This window comes from Lacerta agilis, chromosome 6, assembly GCF_009819535.1.
Source record: "Lacerta agilis isolate rLacAgi1 chromosome 6, rLacAgi1.pri, whole genome shotgun sequence".
Lineage (NCBI taxonomy): Eukaryota > Metazoa > Chordata > Lepidosauria > Squamata > Lacertidae > Lacerta > Lacerta agilis.
The window spans coordinates 55,775,451-55,791,324 of record NC_046317.1 but is presented as its reverse complement, the minus strand read 5'-3'; the positions used below and the strand labels follow the sequence as shown (position 1 = coordinate 55,791,324).

At 45.3% G+C, this 15,874-nt stretch overlaps 2 protein-coding genes across 2 annotated transcripts in view; one reads left to right on the top strand and one right to left on the bottom strand.

Moving 5' to 3' along the window:
• Positions 1-10,070, bottom strand: part of LOC117048685 (major facilitator superfamily domain-containing protein 4A-like) — a 42,637-nt gene extending 32,567 nt beyond the window's left edge. The window contains exon 1 of the mRNA XM_033152829.1: positions 9,769-10,070. Within this exon, the coding sequence (XP_033008720.1) occupies positions 9,769-10,001 (233 nt within the window). The 5' untranslated portion in view covers positions 10,002-10,070. The remainder of the gene's footprint in view (positions 1-9,768) is intronic.
• The window catches only part of LOC117048687 (ETS domain-containing protein Elk-4-like), a 140,382-nt gene that overhangs the window by 53,976 nt on the left and 70,532 nt on the right, over positions 1-15,874 (top strand). The window lies entirely within an intron of this gene.

Sequence of the window (15,874 nt, the reverse complement as noted above, 5' to 3'; positions counted from 1 at the left end):
CCGCTACAAATTGGAATCCAGGTCTATGAGAGAATAGTATAGGCTCATTCACACATAGACCGCTAAATAAACTTATTGCATTTTCCTGTGTCTGTGCTGCAAATATAAAAACTCTGTTCACTATTATGTCCATTCCTCCCCTTAGAACTCTTGCTTCCCACAAGCACTGCAAGAGGATGTTGAAAGTGCTTTTATGAAAGCCATTAAGGCTAGCAAAAAGTCTCTAGAGGATACAATCAAAGTAAAGCTTTCTAAATGGAATTTCGAACACTCAAACCCTGTTACTGAGCCTCCATGTTCAAAGGCAGTGTACCTTGAACACCAGGTGCTTTGTATACAAATGGGGAGGGCTGTTGCACCAGTGTCCTTCTTGTAGGGTCTTCACAGGCATCCAGCACCTCTGGCAACAAAGTATTAAACTAGGTGGATCTTTGGTCCTATTGAACAAGATCCTTCCGATGCTCCCATGTTTCTCTCTGTGTCTCTCTGTCTCTCTCATTTACAGGTGGGTAGCCGTGCTGGTCTGCCATAGTCGAAACAAAATAGAAAATTCTTTCCAGTAGCACCTTAGAGACCAGCTGAGTTTGTTCTTGGTATGAGCTTTCATGTGCATGCACACTTCTTCAGATACCTGTATCTGAAGGTATCAGATGCACATGAGGTATCTGAAGAAGTGTGCATGCACATGAAAGCTCATACCAAGAACAAACTCAGCTGGTCTCTAAGGTGCTACTGGAAAGAATTTTCTATTTTGTCTCTCTCATGTTTTTTATAAATATACATTCTGGACAAACTTGCCTAGAAAACTCAACAGAAACTTCTGCTTTCAGAAATGGCTCAAAATGCAATCATTAAAAAATCCTGCTTTTAAAATTCAGGGATGGGGAAAGAACTAAAACAAGCAAGTGCAGTCGTTCCAAAGCATGCTGAATGTTTCCAACATCTCTTCTTCTCAGACGGTGCTAATGGAAGCTGTTTCAATGGGAAAAAGAATGAGCCTCAAAAAGTCTTAATGTGTAAACTGGGAAAGCACTTTAAGAAAACCCAGGTAGGATGGAAGGCAGATGTGAAGGAGCAGTGAGAAAATATATGTGTGTATGTTTTGTGTGTGTGTGAAAAACACAGAGGAAATAGCAGGCGGAACAGCAGCGGGCTCCCTTTCTATTTGCAAAAGGGTGGGGGTGGGGGAGATGCTATATGCACAAAAACAGGACTAGTGTTCAGAGCTATTTCGTCTTTTGCAGCATCCCAAATCAGGACACATCGGAAGATTCCATATTAAGCTCTCTTAGAAACCTGGCTCAGGGAATATTGCAAAACAGAGCTCTTTAATACGTCTTGCCAATCTTCAGTAAAACCACAGAGCCACTTACAAGGCAGCAGCCAATAGCGACGTCCTTTCCTTGCATGATTAAAGAAGTTCAGATCACCACACACTTCCCACTTCATCTCAACAGCAGGGCATTAAGAGCTGACAATACAGAAAGCAACATCCCCTAACACTTACTAACATATGGGAGGAAATATTACCATGGGGTGGATGCAGTACAAATCTATGCACGCCTTCAGTCCTAAAATGCGTCCTGTTGGGGTGGAGCTGGAGCTATTAACTGGTCAGTTTCTTCCAACATGAGATGCTTTGCTTTTAGCAACATCCTGTTGATCAGCACAAGAGGGGTGTGCAGTGAGACAGACAAGAGCAGCAGAATATCATTGCCAGGCCTTGTGATAGCATCTTGAGCCTTATTGCATTTGGTTGTGTTCCCCACTCCCAACGAGCCAATCCAGCTTCAAAGAGTCTTGGGAGTTGGACTTGGTCAAAAACATAGAGGCTTCTAGAAATAATAATAAAAAAACACTTTTGTGATGATCTAAACCTGAACTGCAGACCAAGATTTTCCTGAGTTTGGGTTGTTGTCACTTTGGTGTGCTTGGGGTCTGCAGCTGCTAAGGCCAAAAAATGCAGTGTCTTCCAGCAGTACACTTGAAGCAAGGGGCGACTGCAATTCTCTCTCCAAATATAGTAAGAATAGGATTCACCACAGCCCAATGTGATAGCTTGCTCATTTACTGTAATTTAGATGATGGATGGACTGATAATTTTTGAGACACAGCAGGCTGTTGTGTGTATTAGCATAAGCTAACTGATTACAAGACTCACAAATTAGATCTCCCTAGTAGGGGGACCAAGGCGTACAGAAGTCTCTCACCTACACTGCATTTATTGCAGATGAAGAAAAAAAAGTTCCAGTAACAAATATTCACACTGTTTTGGGGGTCTAAAAAGACCCATCATGGTTTGGCTGTGTTTCTATACATAGACATTAAAGCTTCTTCAAAGGGCTGTTACTGAGATGAAGCAGAGAGTATTATCTAAATTAATGGGTTCAAATTTCAAGAAAGTGAATTTTGATTAAACATGAGAAGAATCTGCTAACAGTTCAACTTGTTTAACAGTGAAACCAGTGTTAGAAACTGAGATATGAAAGCTAGGAGCTAAATTGCACCTTCATCCTAGGTTATGGGTGCAACAACAGAATGTCTAGGCACTTTTTAAATAAAAAGAATACAAAGCTGAAAATGAAAGAACAGCAGCTAAAATATTAAGTTCATTTTTCACATGGTCTAGTCCTTCTCCTGCCCACCCCCCTAATATTCTCAAGAGGGTCTCTTCTCCAGTCTTCAGAGAGTGGGGAGGCAGAAACAGGTCCTCCTTTCCTTCCAGCAGTGGCAGTTTTAATCTGAAATCTCAGGCGCAGTACTGCGCCCAGAGTTTAAAAGCTGCTGTTGTTGTTGTTCAGTCATTCAGTCGTGTCCGACTCTTCGTGACCCCATGGACCAGAGCACGCCAGGCACGCCTGTCCTTCACTGCCTCCCGCTGTTTGGCCAAACTCATGTTAGTAGCTTCGAGAACACTGTCCAACCATCTCATCCTCTGTCATCCCCTTCTCCTTGTGCCCTCCATCTTTCCCAACATCAGGGTCTTTTCTAGGGAGTCTTCTCTTCTCATGAGGTGGCCAAAGTACTGGAGCCTCAACTTCAGGATATGTCCTTCTAGTGAGCACTCAGGGCTGATTTCTTTGAGAATGGATAGGTTTGATCTTCTTGCAGTCCATGGGACTCTCAAGAGTCTCCTCCAGCACCGTAATTCAAAAGCATCAATTCTTCGGCGATCAGCCTTCTTGATGGTCCAGCTCTCACTTCCGTACATTACTACTGGGAAAACCATAGCTGCTCATGCAAATTAAAATCCCTGTCGCCAAATGCGCCTAGAACAATGCGAGTTTCGAACACTGAGTGAAGCAGACTGCCATGAAAGGTGACAGGACTCTCCTTTGTTAGAGGTTTAATAAGAAACTAAATAGCTGCCTATCAGTGATGCTGTAGCAGCAGATTTCCTACACCGTCAGGTAGCTGGACTAGAGGATGTTTGAGGTATCTTCCAATGCTTATGATTATATGAAAGAGTCACTGAAAATATAGTGAAGAACACAGGAAACTGCCCTACACAGAGCCAGGTCATTGGTTCATTTGGCTCCCTATTGCCTATACTAGATGTAGCTTTCCTGGGTTTCAGAAACAAAGTCTTTCCCCATCCTGCTTGGAAGAGCTGGGGACTGATCAGTTGTGTCCATATATACAAGTACTGTACCACTATTGCAATGGGATGTGAGGGAAAAGAGTGCATGTCCATTCAGACCATGCAACTTCCTCTCAGCATGCTTTGAGGGATTTTTTAAAAAGTGACTAATAGTTTTTATTAGGATGGGACACAGCTTATTTGTTTTAAGCTTTTTGATTTTGTGTTTGATCATTTACATAACTGAGCTACATGTTAAAGCTCCTTTAAACAAGTATTAGAAGAATGGAATTTACATTATGAAATAAATAAGCACCAATTCATATATGCCCATGCTGAGAGCTGGCATTAGAACCATTTTTGTAGGATGGCAAGTAATTAGCTGTCTTCTGTCTTCTAAGTTTTGTACGAACTCCTGAGAATCAGTAAATAGGATACAAATTAGTCAATGGCATCAGTCTAAAATATGTGTTCTAATTAGTTCTACTGTGCAGACAGGCTGGAGAATTCCAGCTCAGGATCAAGAAAGCACATCACAGAATAGGAAATAATGACCACAGCCTGATTACAGCCAAATAATCAATCTCTGCTACAGCTTTTAAACGTTGGGGAACTAGCTTCCCCCTCTCAATAGGAACTGTTGTGAATATGTAGATTTAAAACATGGATGGTGAATGTGTGTGGTCCTCCATCTTGTCAGATCCTGACTCCCATCAGCCCCATCCAGCATGGCCAGTGGTCAAGGATGAGGAGAGCTGTTGTCCAGGAGAAGCTGGAAGACTACAGGTTCCCACAACCCTGATTTTGAAACCTTGATGTTTTTCCTCAACCAGTAACATGAGTCCAAAGATAAGTTTGCCTACTGAGTGCTTACTTCCTATGTCAAGCTGCTCATACACAAAATCCATGTGTAGATAGCACATGCACAAAAAGATAGTTCTCTCGGTGTATTTATGGTGTGTGTGTGTGTATGGTAAGGAGCTGTGTCACAGTACATCTGTATGAAGCAACACACACACACACACACACACACACACGCTCTAGCTGCCAAACTGCACACAGGAGGTGGTGAATTACTTCCTGCATCATGGAAATACTTTCTGCTTAGAAGAAATGTTGCTGATGAAGCCAGCTTCTAAACACATAGTATCTTGGGCAGTAACTGGAGTCAAAGGGAATTAAGGAGTCATGCACTTTCCAGATGCTCTGTAGAGACAGGTCTGTGCTCAATGTTTTCTCGGCGACCTCAGATGGAAGGAGCATGCCTATGACCCACGGTCAGCGCATCACCTGCTCTCATGAGGGTGCCTGAGGAGTTCAAAGGTATGCTGCTCAGCAGGTCACCAGATCCACAGAAGACATTAAGCATCTACAGTATTAGACCAGAAGCCCACGTATCTGGCATGACTGCATCGAGGGACAGCAGTGCAGGCAGCACAATCGAGCATTTAGCTGGCACAAGCAGGGGGTCATCTGCACTACATTTCCAACAACTTTCTGACAGTAAGAGCTGTTCGACAGTGGAACCATTTCCCTCAGAAGGCTGAAGATTCTCCTTCCTTGGAGGTTTTTAAGCAGAAGCTGGATGGCCATCTGTCATGGATGCTTTAGCTGAGATTCCTGAATTGCAGGGGGGGTTGGACTAGAGGACCCTCAGGGTCCCTTCCAACTCTATGATTCTATGGTTGCCACTTAGGGAGCAGCTTTCTGCCTCCGTTTCCAAACAGTGTCCTGGACTACTACACCCCAACGTTGTAGCAGGTCAGTATGTGTGTATTATAGCAGCCAACGTCAACCTGGTGTTGATGTTTTGGACAGAAACTCCCATAAACATCGTCAGGTTTATACCAAGTTATTATAAGGGATAAAGCAAACCTGGGCATATCAACAGTTAAAAGAGCTGGAGTTCTAATGTGCTGTGCAAACAACGTAAAATTATATAGGCTAGTAAGCCATGATAGCTGAGTAACCTAGTCCATAATTGTAGGGCTGAAAAATAATAATCGGTGTAATTAATTTTAATCAGAACTGCTCCCTGTTGAATTGTGCTCTCTATCTATAACACTGTTCTGATTACTCTACATGCTTGCCCTGATTGGAGCAATGTGTTTTCAGAGGGATCTTTAAAGCCTGAATCAGTAAGGAAACAGCTCTTTAAATATAATGTAAATATACTATTTATAAGCAAGATAAGGGTTTTCTGCTTGATTTTTTTTAACATTTATAGTCTGCCTCTCCTCCAATGTGCTCAAGGTGACACAGAAGCTCACAGCCCTGTGACGTAGGTTAGTCTGAGAGTGAGTGACTGGCCCAAGGTCCCTCAGTGAGTTTCATGCCTTGCTTAATAATCAGCTGACTGGTTTAATCAACTATAACTCCAATCTTTAAAATGCTCCAGATAAGATCCAGGGTAAGTAAGTTGCACTTGGGTCCCTTTAGAATCTATGCAAAACTAAATCGGGATTAATGAGAACTAAATGAGAACTAAATCGGGATTAATTTTACATATTCCAAAGGGATCTAAGTGCTAATAACTTTACAGCAAAATCCTATGCATGTTTACAGAGAAGTAAAATCCATTGTGTCCCCTGAGGCTTGTCTAGGGCTGCAGACTTTAGTCTGGGTTCAACTCTCAAATTTATAATCCAGAGAAAGCCAATATATTTGCAGACCAGTTAAACAGTAGTTTGAAGATGCTCATAAGTTAAATGCCTCAAAAGTAGCACTTAAATATTAGCATGACGTTTCAGTCCTAAAACAAATCCAAGCAAGATTGGTGCTCGACAGCAGCTAAGGAGTTACAGCAAAGGAAGATTGGTTTGAGTGTGTGTGTGTGTGTGTGAGAGAGAGAGAGAGAGAGAGAGAGAGAGAGAGAGTCACCACTTACAAGCTGTTTTAAAGTGATCTCTATGCGAGAGACACTAATTCCTCATTGATGGTATCACTGATGAATTGTCAAGGATAACACTGTTCTTTCCAGCAACGCTGTGTGACAATGGAATATTTACTGTGCCTATTTTATCCTACGTCAACATTTAAGTGCTTGTTTGACACTGGATGTCGCTTGCCAACTTTCTGGAGAATGGGAGGCCAGCTTGAGTTTTGACATCAAGGTTATTAAAACAGGTCCTTTACAAGAGAACCACTGGGTTACAGAAAAACACATTGAGAAATCCCCAAGCAGATTTCTGCAGCCTGAGGATACCTTGTCAATGTACAGCAATGTTCTGTTTCCTCAGTGACATATGTTTTTGCATGATCATGCCATATGCCCCCCGTTTCCCAAATTCTGAAACCAACTCCATGTGGGAAGAGACCTCAGATATCCATGCTGACATCACAGGAACAGCAAGCAGATCCGAGAGTCTGCCTGCGTAGGCTCTGCAACAGAGCCAGGGTCCCACAGAGCAAAAATCCTGCAGCCGTGGTGATTTCAGGGGAGTCACTCAAGTGACTCAGGGCTCTAGAAGTTATATAAAGCTCATTCTGCATGGATTCTGTGTCAAACCTGTCTAAATTATTTTTGGATCGATCAAGAAGCACCCAGATTACTTTGATCTTATTTAGATGAGCCCTTTGAATGCTTTTGAAGATATGCCCTTAAATAATTCAAGAGAGGATATAAACACAGGCAAAAAAGGAAGACGGAAAGGAATGGGGGTGGAGGGAAAGGTTTCTCAGATGCCAGTGGAACAGAGACACTGGTGATGAGCTTAGGCCAATGGGGAAAGAAAGGTGGGAGGGTAGCAGGAGAGGAACAAAGAAGACTATTGAGCTAAATGTGAATTGGGAATAAATCACAATAGGTGAACAAATTCCAAAATGTTGGTCATGATGCTGCTACTAACACTAGTCAACTTTTGTTTTACTGCCTCTGCTACCTTTAAACAACCTGATGGTGGAACGTTTGCCAGGAAAACCTCCAACTTTTCAATGTGGAATAGCAGGTATTACCTGCCAATTTACTCCTACAACAAGGATGGAATGTGTTGCCATTATGAGCTATCAAATCTTGAAAAGTACTCAGAATACAACCCCCTTTTGATCAAGAATAGGTACTCTCCAAAGTGCATCCTATCCACTTCTTATGACTGAACTGTTACTCATTGAAATGGGTGCCCACATTAAGCTATTTAACTTCTGATACACAGGAGACACAACATTACGGTCAAGAGTATTGTAAGCTTTGTATTTTTAAAAAGAGGGCTTTCTTGGTTTCACAAGACCACGTGTTTAGTTCATAAGGTCCCTTCTGTGAAGGTCTGCAGTAGCAAAAGCTCTAGTTAAGACAGAGGGAGAGATGAATTCACACATACACAACCAGAGATGTTAAAACCAAGTTCAGTCAAGGCTGCCTCCTGGAATCATATGCTCACACACATTTTGGATGAGAAAGCTACCAGCTCTTCCAAAAATACCCAACCAGGAAACCTCTGACCCTCGTGCAGTTCAGCAGATGCCTGGCACAGTCCCAGGATAGTAGTTACAGTAAAATTCCTTTACAATCTGAGACATTGTACAAGACCTGCCACATTGCTTATCCCAATGCCCGCTGTATAAAGAATTCAGAAGCAAAGACTTGGATGCAGTGGCGTAGCATGGGGGGTGGGGGGTGGGGTGGACAGAGGGGAAGTGGCCCTGGGTGTAAAATTCGGAAAGAGGCGCAAACAGGTTCCCCGTGACAGGCTCCCTCATCGAGGCCACGTGGCTGAGCTCCTGCCACCTTCCGGAGACACAGGAAGGCAAGCTGTGTCCAGGCCTTCAAGGCTTGGGCGCACACCTCCACCCCAGCTGCCCAGTCCACCAGGGGGTGCAACACCTGCCCCACCCCCAGGTGCTGGCAACCCACACTACGCCACTGCTTGGACGATGACAACATGCTCACTGAACAGGACCCGTCTGCAAGAACCTGGACTTGCTAGCCAGAAGCAAAAAAGCAACATAATGGAAAAAGATAGCCTCCATTGTATTGACAATCACAACAAGGTCTTGGGGGAAGTTTAAGTGGTTAATTGTTCTTAGGGTAACTGACTCTTCACTTCTTCTGCAATTGTGCTGTAAATATGCCTCATTCTTACTTTATTTTCAAAAGTGGTCTACACAGATAAACACGTACTGCTGGAGCTGCAAGATTTTGACATGTCAGGCTGCTACTACAGGCACAGAAGCATGTCTGGCAAAAAATAAACTTGGCCACTCTGTCTCTAGAACTGGTTAGAGGTGTCATGGCGTTGAGTATACCAGTGTTTTTCAACCACTGTTCCGCGGCACACTAGTGTGCCGCGAGATGTTGCCTGGTGTGCCGTGGGAAAAATTACTTTATATATAGTCAATATAGGCACAGAGTTAATTTTTTTTAACATTTTCTAATGGTGGTGTGCCTCGTGATTTTTTTCATGAAACAAGTGTGCCTTTGCCCAAAAAAGGTTGAAAAACACTGGAGTATACAACACTGAACTAGTGCTGTTGACCACCAAGGCTCTACATGACCACCGTCCTACAGTATCTCCCATTTTTTCCTGTTCCATTGCCTCGCACACACTTAAAATCAACCCAGGCACAGTGCATCTTATCTTACCATCCATGCACAAGGTCTGAGCAGCCACACAGTTTGGCTTTCTGCCTGGCTGCCCAACAACAGCAGAACTCCCTGTCCCTGGAGACTTCAATCAAATTCCCCAAGCCACAGTGATGAATGTGCAGCAACCATCAAGAGACCTTCAGGTGCCCACGTTATAAACAGGCATCAGGTCACTTCCACAGACTACATTTCCCCCCAGGCTGCTTCAGGCTCGATCTTTTTGGTTCCTACGCACATCCATTTGTTCTGAAACAAACCCTGCTGAGTTCATTCACTCAAGCGCTGGTACAAATGCGGCTGTGCATCCCGGTTCTACGAGGAGCTGGGCACTGCTCCCACGGGGTTCAGGCGCACCTAACTTTGCCCAGGATCCCTAAGTAGGAAGGGTTAGAGACCCAAGAGTGATCTATTCCCACCATCCTCTGTGATGCTCCGGCCTCTCTCTTGGGGGGAAGACAGCTTCTCAGGGGCACCGGGAGGAAAGCGGGCTGAGGCGGGGGGGGGGGGGTAGCAGGTAGGCAGGCAGGCGACGCTAATGGCCGGAGAGCGAAACGCCTGCAACTGGGGGGAGGAGAGAGAAGGAGATTCGAGGGGGGGGTCGCCTTACGTTCTCTTGAAAATGCCTCCCAAGCAGCTGCCGAGCAGCAGGCAGAACTGTTGCGAGAAGAAGACCCAGGTGATTTGCGAGAGGGAGCTCTGGGTCTGGCAGCGCAGGTCCAGCAGGGTGGGCCCCAGGAAGGCGATGCAGAGGCCGAAGCTGAAGAAGACGCTCCAGTAGGTCAGCGTGGGCTGCAGGTTCCTCTTGAAGAGCGTCGTCACCCGCGCATCCCACCACAACATCCTCGGCTCCCCCGGCCCGCCAGGAAGCAGCGTCCGCAGCAGCTCGCTCTCCCTTGACTGCCTGCTTGCCTGCCTCTAGAGCAAGTCCCTGGGCTAAGACTGCCGGGCAGGCGCGCGCGCGAGAAACCGGAGCAGGCGAGTGGCGCCCCCTAGCTACGCGCCTCTTTTTTGCCCGCCTGCAATCCGCGGCCGAGAGGGAGAGTCGGGTCTTCGCGCCGGAATCCCCTCTTAGAGCAACACCTGCCCGCCGGATCTGCTGCGTCCCGCCCTGGGCGAGCCCGTCGTCGGTCACATGCGAGGAGCGGCCGCCTCCGCTCGCCCCACGCCTCCGCCCGCCGCTCGCTCCGGGGATCCGGCGCTCGCCTCCTTCTACGGGCGCTGCAGCCTTGCCCGCGTCCCGCTCGCCGGGCTTACAAGCAGCAGGCAGCAGCAGGCGGAGTGCCGCGCGCGGGGAGCGGGCGGGGCGGGGCGGGGCGGGGACTGGCTCCGCCCCTTCGGCCCGGGGAGCCGCGCACAGGCGCCAGCAACGCCCGCCTCCCTTCGCCGCGCCTCCCGGGCCAGCAGAGCGGCGATGGTCCCCAGCTGCGCTCGCTTTGGCGCACACGAGCCGGGCCGGGCGGGCAGAGGCCGCCGCCGTGTCTTCTCAGCTCGGTCTGTTCCCGAGCTTCCCGCTCTGGTTCTCCGCCCGGCCAGCTCCCAGTCGAAGCCCCGGCGGCGTCAGCTTTGCAGCGCTAGCAGAACCTTCCAGCCGAGGAAGCAACCCAAAGTGGTTTCCCTACAACCGAAAACACCTGCGCGGCAGCACATCGCCAGGTGTGATAATTGCACACGCGTCTCCATCACTTCGGAAACGCGGCACGCCTGCTAGAGAGCTGGCGTGGCCGAGCGCAGCTACCTGCCTTTATCTGGTTTGCACGCACTTGAAAATACCCGCAGTAATTACACGCGACGATAATTTGTCGTACACGGGACGGAAGTAAATTGTAACGTCTGAAACAACTCTTTTGTGCTGCGCTGGTTTCTTTTCCCTCCTTTATTCTCTCTCCCCGCCCGTAAGTGAGACTCGGAGGTGACCTCAGTCTCTCATCCACACCATCACCATTCCCTTGTTGAAGCCAGCGGCCAGCGCTACCGACACGAGTAGCTTATTTGCCATTCGCTTCACAGGGGGAGACTCAAGTTGAGCACGTGGATAAAGGTCGTGAAAATGTCCCTTGAAATGCATATAGAAGCTTAGGAGAGGAGATGGTTGTGGAGACCAGGGCAGAAAAATTGTTATATTTCCTCTCTCCTCCCACCCCCGCAAACAGGGGTGCCAACTTGAATAAAATATTGGGGAGGGGGGCTGGTAAGCCCCGCCCCACATAACCACATGGCATTGTGCATGCACACTATATTGGGGTGGTGGTGAAGATCCCTCTGCCCCCAGCAGCTGACTCCTAAACTCGCAATTATGAGAATACAGAGGTTTCCCCAAGTCTGTTGCAGACCCTCCAAGTGTCCCAAGCCCTCCTGATTTCTAATTTTATCCTGGAATGTCCCACTTTTCCTTAGGACTTCCCTATTTTCATCAGAGAAATGTCGGAGGGTATGGAGTTATGTGACCCCTGAGCCAAGGAGATAAGTAACTACTGTATACAAATTCAGAAGACATCTGAAGGCAGCCCTATATAGGGAAGTTTATTTAATGTTTTATTATGTTGGAAGTTGACCCTAGTGACTGGAGCAACCCAGTCAGATGAGTGGGATATACATAATAAAATTACTGCTATTATTATTATTATTATTATTATTATTATTATTATTATTATTATTATTATTATTTTGGAGAAATGTTGGAGGGTATGCTGCTGTGTACATAACAAACCCAAAGGGGCAGCAGACTGATACTTGCACTCACTAGGTCTAGTTTGGCCCTAAGCCTGCAGAAGCTGCACTTAGTCAAAGACCAGTCTTTCATCTGAGTTCAGTTGAACCCTTTATTGATCATGCTTGGGGATTCTGACTTCCCTTAATCTTGGGCCTTTCCACCCAGTCTGTTAGCTGAGTGTTATATCAGAAAATATCAATAAGATATAAATGGGCTCACCTGATGATGAGTCTGATATGCAATACTGTACTTCATGTAAAGAGTAACAAAAAAGACAGCCATGAACATTATGTTTCACCTCCGGTGCTACATAATGTTCTGGGGCAAGGGTATTTATACAGCAGGTCATATGCCTTCCTTGCAGGGACTTTTTGGGATCCAGCATCACTAAGAAACCTCAGCTCTGCTTGACTTCCTTGAAATGATAATATGCAATATTGTGCCTTTCTGTACCACAAAGTGCAGAAAGGAGGCAGAAAGCACACACACACACACACACACACACACACACACACACACACGGCAACCTCTGAATACTAATACTGTAATTAGCACACTTGCGATATAGGCAGAAAAAATATTTTTTTTTTCTTTTGTAGATTCTCCATTGCTTTTTCATTTGTTTGCTTAAGGGATATATGTAACTACTATGACTGTCAAATCTGGGGCTGGGTTGGAGTGGTTGATGCTTTTGCTTACGCAGAAAACTCCCTCTGGAGGAGGATGAGTTTATAAATATTTCACCTGCTGCATTTGAGACGCTATTTAACTGGCAATTTTTAGAACGCTCTCGCTTTGCTTCCTCTCTCTCTCTTTTCCAAGGCAAAGCAATACACAGACGTGCTCAGCTGATTCAAGTGCATGCTGGAGTGTCTTGCGGTTTCTTTCCTCTTCCTGTGCCTGAGTGCTCTGGGGAGGCACGTAATGTCATTGCCCACTTCTGGAATGTGTGTTTGGATAGGTTGAAGGTGCCAATTTGTGCGACGCAATTGTTGTTTTAAAGCTCATCTTATCTAAACAGTACCTACCTCAGCCTGTTCCTTTGCCAGGCATCCAAGCAATGTGTGGGAGGCGGTTTTGCTGCCAACACCCCCACATCACAGTTTTTTTTAGTGTGTCCCAGAATCTAGATTATATAATCTAGAGAACATACTTCAGTATGACTGAATGCAGGCTAACGCAGGCTAGAAATACTTCTCCACATGGAGAGAGGATCTGTGGGTGAGAGGTTCCCAGATCTGAGAAACGGTTCAGTTACCTCCAGGGATTCAGGCAGGGAGTCTTTCTCAAGCCTACCTGGAGATGCCAGGGATTGAATCTGGCTGAAGAGCAAATGCTTAACCACCAAACCACAGCCCTTTCCTAAAGATGCATAACATTCCCATAGATATTAGTATATATGATGGTTGTCCAATTTTTGGAAGTAGATCACTGTGCTCAGCCTCTCCAGCACTTCAGTGCATTACACCTTCAAATTATGTTGTTGTTGTTGTTGTTGTTGTTGTTTAGTCATTTAGTCATCTCTGACTCTTCGTGACCCCATGGACCAGAGCACGCCAGGCACTGCTGTCTTCCACTGCCTCCCGCAGTTTGGTTAGACTCATGTTGGTAGCTTCGAGGACACTGTCCAACCATCTCATCCTCTCCGATAAAATAGGTGATAAATTAATTTTAACATATTTTTTATTTTAATAAAAAAAACTAGTTCAGTTGGACTACTCAGATCTCAGTGTGACTTAGATGGAAGGGTGTAAATGGGTTGTTTTAAAATTGGTTTTGTACTGTATTGTTTAAATTTGTTAAATTGTTTTACTCTGTGTTTATTATGATGAATGTGTTTTGCGATGTGATATGGGCCACATGGCCGCAATAAACCTACCTACCTACCTACCATCTCATCCTCTGTTGTCCCCTTCTCCTTGTGCCCTCAAACTTTCCCAACATCAGGGTCTTTCCCAGGGAGTCTTCTTTTCTCATGAGGTGGCCAAAGTACAGTATTGGAGCCTCAGCTTCAGGATCTGTTCTTCCAGTGAGCACTCAGGGCTGATTTCCTTTAGAATGGATAGGTTTCATCTTCTTGTTAGAAGAAGCTAAAACCATCAATATAAATGCACCCTTGCAACAAGGCTAGTAGCAAAACAGGCTCGAACTCCTTCAGTATTGAGTTAGTTTAGGTGCTACAGCTGAACATATGTCTCCTCAAAATCACACAAATTGACAAAAACACATATACAAACACACTTCCAGCTAGCTATCCCCCTCTGTCTCAAGGGCAGCATGCCTGGCAATAGTTATCTGGAGGCTTGTGCAAACATAGCATTAATCTTGCAGTTCCTTGTGGTGTCCATGTTTATACCAAGAGCAGGGAATTTGGCCTTTCAGATGTTGGACCGCAACTCCTATCAGCCACAGCCAGCATGACCAATGGTCAAGAGATTAAGGGAGTTGTAGCTCAACAAAATCAACAGGTTTCCCACCCTGGTTTATACTAAAATTTGAAGGACACTTTCTAGTACCAGGAGGGTATCCTAGCATGACTCATATAAAATGTAACAAACGCATAAGTAGGCAAACATAATGCAGCCGAATAAAAACTATGTATCAGTTATCTTTAAAATATGTCTTAAAAAACATTCTCTATTGCAAAAAGTTAGTATGCATTCCCAAAATGCATAGTGGAAATTGAGTAGTGAATGGGAGGTTTCAGAAAATCAAACTAGAAAGCCATTTTGTCTGTAGGAAACTTTTGGCCCTCCAGATGTTGCTGAACTACAGCTCCCATCATCCTTGGTCACTGGCCATGCTTGCTGGGGCTGATGGGAATTGTAGTTCAGCAGCATCTGGAGTGTGAAAGGATCTCTATCTGTTTGGTCTGTTTTAGTTCAATTTAGTTCAAAGGAAAAATACGAGAGAGACATTGCATATACCTTTGTAAAACAAGAAAACCCTTTAGAAAAATAGTTCAAAGGAGAATCCGACTAAACATAAAATCTGAGAAGAAGCTTTTTGCCGGTAAGAGCTGTTCGACAGTGGAATATACTCTCACAAGAGGTGGTGGACTCTCCTTCCTTGGAAGCTTTTAAGCAGAGGTAGAATGGCCATCTGTCATGTATGATCTAATTGAGATTCCTGAATTGCAGGGGGTTGGACTAGATGACCCTCAAAGTCCCTTCCAACTCTACAGTTCTTTGATTCTGTTATTCAATTGTCTCTCAGTGGTCATTCCTCCAGATGCATCAGAGTGAGAGATTAGGCAACAAGCCTTCCTTCACTGGCTCAGCCAGGACCAGCTGACAATTAGCTTCTTCCCCCCCAGAACTGCCTCCAGTAGTTCTGCTTAGGCAACTCCACAATACAACATTGTGAATTAGTTGGTGACTTTAATTTGCTTATTTTCTTCACCCCTTTTCCCTCTAGTAGCATGCCTCATAGACTGTAAGCTGTGGTATTAAACGGCAAACAACTTTGGGAGTGCGTTGGCAGAAAGATGTTAGATAAATGAAGCAAGTAAATAATTTTAAAAATCAAAACATTTAGATAGATCTCATTTATATTAGTGCTAATTAAGAGGAGTGGCAAGAACGTGTCATTGGTGCAAAACAGTAATTTCAAAGGAAACCATCATTAAAGGAAGGATCGTTGCGTTTAGGTTAATGCGCTAGCCGGGTGAAGAGTGTGCGGCTGGTTTTGACTCATGCTCTAGAAGTGGTGTGCATGTTACAAAACATTCTTATGCTTATGACAGGCTCTGCAACTAATAGGGTGCAGTGGGAGGTAGGAGAGTATGTTGGCTTCTTAAATTGTAGGTCAGGCCTCATTGTAAAATATTTTATAGCATTGATTAGCATGCGGAACAAAGGAGGTAAACAGGCCAAGTTGATAAACAGCTTTGAACCTACCACTCAGAGGCTGAACTGAGGAAGTATCTCAACACCATTGGATCATAAGTCATCTACCAAGTTGCTAGAGGAATAATGGCTGGAGCAGAAAGACAGCCTTGGGC